Below are 11,222 nucleotides of genomic sequence, written 5' to 3'. Positions count from 1 at the left end.
CCAAATTTTAGACGGATGTTATGTTCTATCAAATTACATTTCCCTACGGCATCACTCAACACATTAGGAAATTGTTTGAATAGGTTGGCCAAGTCCCTAAGCTGAGACTCTGATAAATGTGTTAGAGACCCTTCCAGGTCTTCTATAATATTACTGTTGGTCGTAATAGGGTTCGGTATATATTCATCCGACGCTTCAATTGGTTTGTCAGAATTTGTTATACATGGATTAATTTTTGAACCAGCCTCATCCGATGTTCTCTTTAAATATTATTTTAATAAATTTATGTGATATTTCTGGGTCTTTTTCCTTTTATCTGGAGTAGAGATTAAATAGTTATTTGACTTTAAATTATCAATTACGGTATAAGGACCTTGATATTTAGGTGAAAAAGGAGATCCTGGTATAGGCATTAAAACTAAGACCTCATCTCCAGGCTGAAACTGTCTGACTTTAGCGGATTTATCAAAGTGAGCTTTCATAGATGCTTGACTCTCCCTTAAGTATTCTTTAGCTAATTTTCTTACTTTAGATAACCTCTCTTTCAAGTTGTTCATATATGTCTGCACATTAACCTTTGAGGATTCTGTATCAAAATCACTGGCTAGCAAATGATCTTTTACAATTCTTAAGGGACCCCTGATCTCTCTACCAAACAGCAACTCAAAAGGAGAAAATCCCAAAGATTCTTGCTTATATGCTCTAACTGCAAATAATAAAAAGTCAAGCCCTTCATCCCAATCGTTTGAACTTTCTAAACAGTAACGTTTCAGCATGGATTTAAGGGTTTGGTGGAATCTCTCTAAAGCTCCTTGAGACTCAGGATGGTATACAGAAGAGTTTACAGTAAGCACACTTAATCCTTTTAGTACCTCTCTAAAAATATCCGAAGTGAAATTAGTTCCTTGGTCAGATTGCAAAACCTTGGGAATACCAAAATTTGAGAAGGTGTGTATTAAGTTAGTAGCTATATTCTTAGCAGAAATGTTCTTGAGAGGTATAACTATAGGAAATCTGGTTGATGTACACATGATAGTAAGGATGTATTTATTCCCTTTGCGAGTGGAAGGAAGTGGACCAACACAATCTATTAGTATTTTCTCAAAGGGTTCCTCTAATACAGGGATAGGAATGAGCGGAGCTGGAGGAATAGATTGATTGGGATTACCTATAACTTGGCAAATGTGACAAGATTTTATATATTCTGTAACACTTTTCTTCATTCCTGGCCAAAAGTAATGTATTTGGAGCTTTTGATAAGTTTTCTTTATACCTAAATGTCCATTGAGACCATCATGAGCCAAAGAAACAATTTCACTTCTCAAAGAGGATGGAATTACTATCTGAAATTTATCGGCCCAATCTTGTTCTTGAGCTAAGTGGCTAGGTCTAAATAATCTCATGAGAATGCCTTCATGCAGGTAAAATCCTGGCTTTTCTATAACTTTTGTAATGTGGGAAGCTACCTCTGACCAACATTGGGTCAAAGTAGGGTCAAACTTCTGTGCTGCAATTAAGGAATCCTTTGACATCTTTATTTCTTTAATGTTAGGTAAAGGCACAGATTTAATTCTAGTCTGACGCGACTTTGACCTAGTGGTTACACAAACAGGGAAAAGATCAGGCTGAGAGGATTCAATATTTAGAGTAGGGTTATTTTCCAAAGGATGATCTACTACAACTGGACATGGAACAGTAAGTTTCCCAGCAATATCATTTCCTAGTAAAAAGTTAATTCCAGGGACCGGTAAATTTTGTGTTACTCCTACTTTTATTTTTCCGGATACAAGTGGAGACTTAAGATACAATTCTGTGAGGGGAATGGTGGAAATTGAAGAGAGATCACAAATTACTACCTTTTCATTTAGAAAGAATTTCTCTAAGTTAGGGATTACTGTATTAAGCATTATACTTTGAGCAGAACCGGTGTCTCTTAGAATGTTGACAGGATATTCTACATTATTTAGAGTAATTGTGCCAGTCATTTTGAAATCTTCAAAAACATCTATGCAAGGAGGGTGAGCAGCTACGTTAGATGTGGGCTTATTAAATGGGAGCTGAGATTTTACTGAAGTTTTGGAAGCCTTATTAGGGTCATAATATTTAGAGTGTTTACAGTGGGGACTCCAGCATTCAGTAATGTGATGACCAGATTTCTTACAAAAACTGCATATTATTTTAGTTTGGTATTTATCACTTCTACTATTCCCATCCTGAGTCTCTGAAACTACAGATGAGGCAGGTTTTACAGGAACTGTCCTTTTATCAGACTTAGGATTACCTTTGTGTACCAAGGAATATACATCAGCACAATTTGCTGCCTCTTTCAATTGGGTTTCACCTCTATCTTTTAGGTGAAGCTTAACATTCAGAGGGATTTTCCTTTTAAACTCTTCATAAACTAATAAGTTAACTAACTGATCGAAAGTGGTGACATTACTCGAGAACAGCCATTTATGAAAATACCGTAACTTCTCTGTAGCAAATTCAACATAAGTCTGAGATGGAGTTTTAATTAAATTACGGAAATTTTGTCTATAGCCCTCAGGTGTAATAGTGTAAGCATTTAGGATAGAAGTCTTAACAAAATCATAGTCTTGGCAGTCTTCTAATGATAGAGTAGAATATACGATCGAGGCTTTACCTTTAAAGTTTGTGCTAACTAGCCATGTCCAAGAGATTCTGGGCCATTCTAATTGAATTGCTGTCTTCTCAAAATTCCTAAAATAACTTTCAGGGTCATCTTCATTAAATTGAGGAACTAGCTGTGCTTGTTGGGCAATGTTGAACTTCTTATTAGGAGTACCTTGGATAATTGAACGGTCATAAGTCTGAGCCTCTAGTTCTGCTAACTTAACTTCTCTGTCTATTTCTAACTTTCTTGCTTCGAATTGTATTTGTGCTAACTTCAACTCTCTCTCTATCTGTAATTTCTGTATTTCTACATCCGCAATACTCTTTTGCACGGAAGGTGCATCAGTCCCTAGTGACAATTTCTGATCATGAATTTTATCAATAAATTCTTCGGTACTAGATAATGAGAGTCTATCATGCTCCTGGTCTTTATCATCTAACAATGTCACAGATTCTGGCAAAATTAATCCCTGTTCTACCAAACCATCTATAGCTGTAGTCATAAGGTCTCGTAAGGTCATGGAAGATGTGAACGAAATCTTAAAGTACATAAGAATAAACTTCCATTCATCTTTACTTAAAGTGAATTTACTCAAGTATGTAAAATCTGGCTTAGAGCAAAAGGCATGGACATCAAATTCACTCATTGTAACAGCAAATAAATTCCTCTGAAGGATTGAGTGTTGGTTACAGGTTAAATATACAATACACAAATTGAATACAAAAGGTATTAAGTACACGTGAAGCTGTATTATCACTACGTTCAGTGATGAGGTAATATTCAGTGATGATTCAATATAAGATTCAGGCAAGATTCATTTTAAGATTCAGGCTGGCTTGTTGCCTTAAGTGCAAGATACGAACATTAACTACCACAGGTTGATAGCAAGTTGTAAAGATTCTTGGAACACTTGACAGTTTAAGTTCTAGATAAGATTCTAATGTCTAATTAAAGTCAAATCTATTAAGGATTCTCGGTTTAAAGAGTCTAGTCAATGTGACTTCAGTGGAAATAAAAGGTCATCCGAGTTCTGTATTATGTGTCACAAGACAAAGTGTTGATGACCAAAGAAAGATTAAGGATCGGCATAAGATTACAAAGTACTAACACTTCTGTATAACTGCACAAACGACTAAGTTACTTTCACAAAAAAGCAAGGCGAATTGACATACCTATATAAGTACACATGGAAAATTATCCCGGACAGGCCCCCATATGTTACAAGCCCTAATTACCGATGAGACCTGATGTCGTAAAATTAGAGGCAGCCCCAAAATGTGCAATGTCAAAATTGAACATGAAAGGAAAAAGTAACTAAAGGCTTGCAAACATCATAAAGATTTATTATATGATTATAATTTAAATAATACTTATAGAACTTAATTTTCAATCTGAATACTCAAAACTTAATATGTTGACTAATTAAAACAAATGTATTTATAACCTAAGAAAAATTAAAATTAAAGCAAAACACTAACGTAACACAAATAAGAAACATGAGGAATGGTGTGTGAATATCCGTATACCCACAAATACACGAGAAAATCAACACTAGTAAATAATTATAACAGTCATAAATAAATCCAACACTCAAACAAATAACATATTACAAAATATATTCAAGAGGCAGGTGCAGATGTATAAGTCCGTGAAGTACAAAAAGTTGATCCTCAGCCGAGTACAAAAGCAAGAACAGAACTAAAGATATGAAAAATTTAGGTAACAAACATAACCTTCGATGAAGGAACTACGGTGGCGTGACGGGTACTTCAGCCAATCACAAGCAGAGTAAGTCGAGCGACGAGGTGAAGAAACTACGATTGTTAAAAATCGTAACCAGGCCGGCAACGTAAGCGGTAGTTGAAGAGCGTTAAAACTGTTATCATGTCGGAGTCATGAGAATATATATACACACACTACATATTTATTGATATATGTATGTTACAAATGTGTATATATATATATATATATATATATATATATATATATATATATATATATATATATATATATATATATATATATATGTATATATATTTATATTATATATGTATATGATATATATATATATATATATATATATATATATATATATATATATATATATATATATATATATATATGTATGTACATTTACATATATATAACATATATACAATATATATATATATATATATATATATATATATATATATATATATATATATATATATATATATATATATATATATATATATATATATATATATATATATATATATAAATATATGACCCAATCTGGGTCGTATTAAGGGGGAGGTTCACACTTCACATCTTGGGGGAAACAAAAGAGAAAATCCATTTCTTGTTAACACAATTAGAGGGGGAGGTCATGCACAAATGATAGCCGAGTTGGTAATTTTCCACTGTATGTATATTCTATGGTAGCTACACGGGCGTCCTTAATTAAAATTACGTTACGTTACTAAGAAAAAGCCCTCAGAAAAATGGTACTCTGTTCGGCACACACATCTAGGCACCTGATACTCTCTATCGACCTCCAAACCAGACTGACTGTCCTATGGGGTTTTTACCCAAGCGCCCATACATGGCTTCACTATGCCTGATCAATGATTGGTTGTTTTGACCCAAAAGTCTCATAACAACCAATCGGAAGAAGTTTAGGTGACGCCAAGCCAATAACTGTCATTTTCCTAGTGCCACAGTGTCCCCGTCTCCTCTAACAAAGGGAAATCCGTTACACTAACCACACTGAACCGCACTCGGTTCATCACTCCCTCCTCAGATTTTTACGTCCCGTAAAATTCACATTTATCAGATTTTTTTTTTTCACAATTTTTTTTTCTCTCTTTTTTTTATGAAACTTTTCTCATTTTTTTCACTGAACAAAAAAATTTCTTTTCTCTTTACATTGCCGGTGAGTACCATCCTCTTCGGGTGCATGCAGAAATTAAAATTAAAAATTAAAATCAGAGGGCCGGTTGGCGTGTTACAATTGCAAGTTACACAAAGATGAATGTCACGCCCACAATAGGTCATACAGAAACACAAAATTCAGGTTTAATACATCATCACCGAAATTTGGAGCACAAAATCAGAAAAACAATAATGTTTTACCAACAGTTCCTTCAATGCAATAAAAAATTTTATATGAACCGACAAATCATTCCACACACAAAATAAAGAAAATGATAAAACTTAAGAGAAATCAAAATGAATAACTTACAATCCCAGCACTCTTTGACACATTTACCCTTTTAAAAAAACCATTTCTAACACATCCGTGACACTGCAATAAGGAGAAAACTCAAACATACATACATATACCAAAGGCACTTCCCCCAATTTTGGGGGGTAGCCGACATCAACAAGAAACAAAACAAAAAAGGGGACCTTTACTCTCTACGTTCCTCCAGCCTAACCAGGGACTCAGCTGAGTTCAGCTGGTACTGCTAGGGTGCCACAGCCCAACCTCCCACATTTCCACCACAGATGAAGCTTCATACTGCTGAGTCCCCTACTGCTGCTACCTCCGCGGTCATCTAAGGCACCGGAGGAAGCAGCAGGGCCTACCGGAACTGTGTCACAATCGCTCGCCATTCATTCCTATTTCTAGCACGCTCTCTTGCCTCTCTCACATCTATCCTCCTATCACCCAGAGCTTTCTTCACACCATCCATCCACCCAAACCTTGGCCTTCCTCTTGTACTTCTCCCATCAACTCTTGCATTCATCACCTTCTTTAGCAGACAGCCATTTTTTATTCTCTCAACATGGCCAAACCACCTCAACACATTCACACCCACTCTAGCCGCTAACTCATTTCTTACACCCGTTCTTTCCCTCACCACTTCATTCCTAACCCTATCTACTCGAGATACACCAGCCATACTCCTCAGACACTTCATCTCAAACACATTCAATTTCTGTCTCTCCATCACTTTCATTCCCCACAACTCCGATCCATACATCACAGTTGGTACAATCACTTTCTCATATAGAACTCTCTTTACATTCATGCCCAACCCTCTATTTTTTACTACTCCCTTAACTGCCCCCAACACTTTGCAACCTTCATTCACTCTCTGACGTACATCTGCTTCCACTCCACCATTTGCTGCAACAACAGACCCCAAGTACCTAAACTGATCCACCTCCTCAAGTAACTCTCCATTCAACATGACATTCAACCTTGCACCACCTTCCCTTCTCGTACATCTCATAACCTTACTCTTACCCACATTAACTCTCAACTTCCTTCTCTCACACACCCTTCCAAATTCTGTCACTAGTCGGTCAAGCTTCTCTTCTGTGTCTGCTACCAGTACAGTATCATCCGCAAACAACCACTGATTTACCTCCCATTCATGATCATTCTCGTCTACCAGTTTTAATCCTCGTCCAAGCACTCGAGCATTCACCTCTCTCACCACTCCATCAACATACAAGTTAAACAACCACGGCGACATCACACATCCCTGTCTCAGCCCCACTCTCACCGGAAACCAGTCGCTCACTTCATTTCCTATTCTAACACATGCTTTACTACCTTTGTAGAAACTTTTCACTGCTTGCAACAACCTTCCACCAACTCCATATAACCTCATCACATTCCACATTGCTTCCCTATCAACTCTATCATATGCTTTCTCCAGATCCATAAAAGCAACATACACCTCCTTACCTTTTCCTAAATATTTCTCGCATATCTGCCTAACTGTAAAAATCTGATTCATACAACCCCTACCTCTTCTAAAACCACCCTGTACTTCCAAGATTGCATTCTCTGTTTTATCCTTAATCCTATTAATCAGTACTCTACCATACACTTTTCCAACTACACTCAACAAACTAATACCTCTTGAATTACAACACTCATGCACATCTCCCTTACCCTTATATAGTGGTACAATACTTGCACAGACCCAATCTACTGGTACCATTGACAACACAAAACACACATTAAACAATCTCACCAACCATTCAAGTACAGTCACACCCCCTTCCTTCAACATCTCAGCTTTCACACCATCCATACCAGATGCTTTTCCTACTCTCGTTTCATCTAGTGCTCTCCTCACTTCCTCTATCGTAATCTCTCTCTCATTCTCATCTCCCATCACTGGCACCTCAACACCTGGAACACCAATTATATCTGCCTCCCTATCATCCTCAACATTCAGCAAACTTTCAAAATATTCCGCCCACCTTTTCCTTGCCTCCTCTCCTTTTAACAACCTTCCATTTCCATCTTTCACTGTCTCTTCAATTCTTGCGCCGGCCTTTCTTACTCTCTTCACTTCTTTCCAAAACTTCTTCTTATTCTCTTCATATGACTGACCCAGTCCCTGACCCCACCTCAGGTCAGCTGCCCTCTTTGCCTCACGTACCTTGCGCTTTACTTCGACCTTTTTCTCTCTATATTTTTCATACTTCTCTATACTATTACTCTGCAACCATTCTTCAAAAGCCCTCTTTTTCTCTTCCACTTTTACCTTCACTCCTTCATTCCACCATTCACTGCCCTTCCTCATGCTGCCTCCAACAACCTTCTTGCCACATACATCACTTGCAATCCCAACAAAATTTTCTTTTGCTAACTTCCACTCCTCCTCTAAATTACCAGTTTCTCTTACTCTCACCTCGTCATATGCCATTTTCAACCTTTCCTGATGTTTACTTTTTACCCCAGGTTTTATTAGCTCTTCAACCCTCACTAGCTCCCTTTTACATCCACCTACTCTATTCCCCCATTCTTTTGCTACAACTAATTTTCCTTCCACCAAAAAATGATCAGACATACCGTTAGCCATACCCCGAAACACGTGCACGTCTTTCAATCTTCCAAACATTCTTTTAGTTATCAACACATAATCCATTAATGCCCTTTCTACTACTCTTCCATTTGCCACTCTTACCCATGTATACTTATTTTTATCTTTCTTTTTAAAAAAGCTAGCACTTATTACCATCTCTTGTTCAACACACATATCTACCAGTCTCTCACCACTCTCATTTTCACCTGGTACGCCATACTTCCCAATGACACCTTCTACCTCTCCAGCGCCCACTCTAGCATTTAAGTCACCCATAACAACTACATAATTCCTTCTACCCAGTCCTTCTACACACCTAGTTAATTCATTCCAGAACTCATTCCGCTCTTCTTCACTTTTCTCACTACCTGGCCCATACGCACTGACAAACGCCCAACATTCCCTACCCAACCTAACCCTTACCCACATTAACCTAGATGATATCTCCTTCCATTCCACTACTTTACCTGTCATCCATTCACTCAGCAATAAAGCCACACCCTCTCTCGCTCTTCCCCTTTCAATCCCAGACACTCTACCAGACATTTCACCAAACATCACTTCACCCTTTCCTTTCATCTTTCTCTCACACAAGGCCAATACATCCATCCTTCTACTTCTAAACATACTTCCAATCTCACATCTTTACTCTCTATCGTACTACATCCACGCACATTCAAACACCCCAAAACTAGAGTGCAGGGAGCAGTCACTCTCCCCCCAGCTCCATCTCTTTGTTGCTGTCTCATAGGATTTTTTTTACAGGAGAGGGGGTTCCCAGCCCCCTCGTCCCGTCCCTTTTAGTCGCCTCTTACGACACACAGGGATAACGTTGGCGCTATTCTAATTGTTTTATGCCCCCGCGGCCACAGGGGGAAGAAAACTCAAACAGTGAATAATAATAAAAAGAAAAACACTTATTAATAACCGAGTAATATTATTTCTCCTGAAAAACAAAAAGATAAGCAATGATGTTAAATTTTCCACCCATGATTAGCAATTACCTGTAATAGCACTGAAAACCTCCACAGAGACAAATGAAATTTTTTAAGTACAGTACAACAAAATGAGAAAAACATACATAAAAACATTAGTAATAGCAAAATAAGTACCAACATAGGGTAACGAAATCTGAATCAATTCCAACACAAACATAAATGCAACAGAAACTTCTCAGTATGATGAATGATATACTCGTGATATGCTTAAAAAAAACAAAAAAACGGAAACAAAATCTAAAACATCTTTTCACAATACACTTGGAATGAACATACGTCAAAGAAACCTGATTTGTATGACCTCAATCACCTCGTGGTAGACATTATCTCAAGGCCCATGTCCTCTCGCACTCTCTCGTGCTCGAAGGACGGCACGGACACATGCTCGGGCCTCCTCATCACTTTCCTCCCGCAGGTAGCCCGCGGTAAGGAGGTACCTACTCACTTAACTACTTGCTACTTGGGGGGAGTAGACCTAGGACATCAATACACCCTTCATTAAACTTAAAAGGTCTTACCGACCATGTTCTGGCCCTTGGTATCATATGAATGTGGTTACTCAATGAGTTACACACATGGCACTTATTGATAAACTAATTCCTAAAAAATACTGACACTTACCATCTCTAGGGAACTTTCTATACCTACATGCCACGCATGAGGTCTTACCTCAATTACACAGATGACTTTCTCTACCAAAGGGGAAGGAAAAATAACGCTAGATCAAATTTCGTCTTCAATGAAGAACACACCCTTCCACCTGCGCAAAAAAACAGGGAAACTTGATCTCCTACCTCACCCATACACTCATTCGCGGGACTCACTACGGGGCATGTACTCCCTCTCTCTCTCTCCGTAGTCGTCAAGATCTCCCTGTTTTCTATGCGCTCCATCCACAGGTCTACTTAAGCCTAATTCTCTCGTTCTTGTTCCTTCTGCTCTACGTAGAGTTATTACATCCATTCTTCGTCGTAGGGTCACTGAGACCGTGTGTGGCCTATGGCCGTGTTCCGCACCATACACTCCTACGTTTTGCTGGCATCCATAACGAGCAGGTCTTCAAACTCGTTACACACACTCCGACTTCCATGATCGGGAACAGTGGTGAGGGGTTGCTGCTCCACCCCTCCCACCTCCTTATGTACTCCCTGGGAAGACGCACTACCACTCGCTGGCAGGTGGGCATCCCCTACTGCTCAGTGGGGGAGCGTCTGGCTCCCCTCCCACACACTCTGGGGCAAAGATGGCTGGCTGACTCCTTGGCACACCCGTCCCCAGTCCTTGCGGTCTGACGGACAGCCCGAGGAACCGTTGGTCCCCTTCCCACGTTGTCTTCCCCTTCCTGCATCGTCTTCCCCTCCCTGCTTCGTCTTCATCTCCCTCTCGTTGGTACAGGGGAAACATGATTTCTTCTGCCGACGCCGTTTTCTTTTTAAACAGCTTTCAGATGGTGGTTTGTGGCCTGATATCCATATCACTACCGCTGGTCGTCGTAGGGCCATAAAGGCCGTAGGTGGCCATCTGCTAGTACTACCCCACAGTTCCAACAACGGCCAGTCGCCATATCCTACCTCTCTGACCTCTGCCTCTTCGAGGTTCTCTTCTAAAAACTCCCCATCCTTGGTAGGTTGTCGATGCCGGTTGGGTGCCGGGCTGCCTCGATGGTTGTGTATCTGCTATCATGTGCGTTGAGAAACCGTTCACCGAGTACCGGGCATACACGAGCTACACTTCATTTCACCCCTCTCCCTCTCCGTCACCTCCACTCGACGT

At 39.2% G+C, this 11,222-nt stretch overlaps 1 protein-coding gene across 1 annotated transcript in view; it reads right to left on the bottom strand.

Annotated features, from left to right (window-relative positions):
- Positions 1 to 10,825, bottom strand: part of LOC137650709 (uncharacterized) — an 87,902-nt gene extending 77,077 nt beyond the window's left edge. The window contains exons 1-4 of the mRNA XM_068383871.1: positions 10,681 to 10,825; positions 10,071 to 10,141; positions 2,198 to 3,245; positions 1,896 to 2,026 (exon numbers count right to left, since the gene is read on the bottom strand). Of these exons, the coding sequence (XP_068239972.1) occupies positions 1,896 to 2,026; positions 2,198 to 3,245; positions 10,071 to 10,141; positions 10,681 to 10,825 (1,395 nt within the window). The remainder of the gene's footprint in view (positions 1 to 1,895; positions 2,027 to 2,197; positions 3,246 to 10,070; positions 10,142 to 10,680) is intronic.
- Between the last annotated feature and the right edge of the window lie 397 nt (positions 10,826 to 11,222).

The sequence above is a fragment of the Palaemon carinicauda genome, chromosome 12 (assembly GCF_036898095.1).
Source record: "Palaemon carinicauda isolate YSFRI2023 chromosome 12, ASM3689809v2, whole genome shotgun sequence".
NCBI lineage: Eukaryota > Metazoa > Arthropoda > Malacostraca > Decapoda > Palaemonidae > Palaemon > Palaemon carinicauda.
The sequence above is the reverse complement of the archived record's forward strand: the minus strand, read 5'-3'. Positions and strand labels throughout refer to the sequence as shown.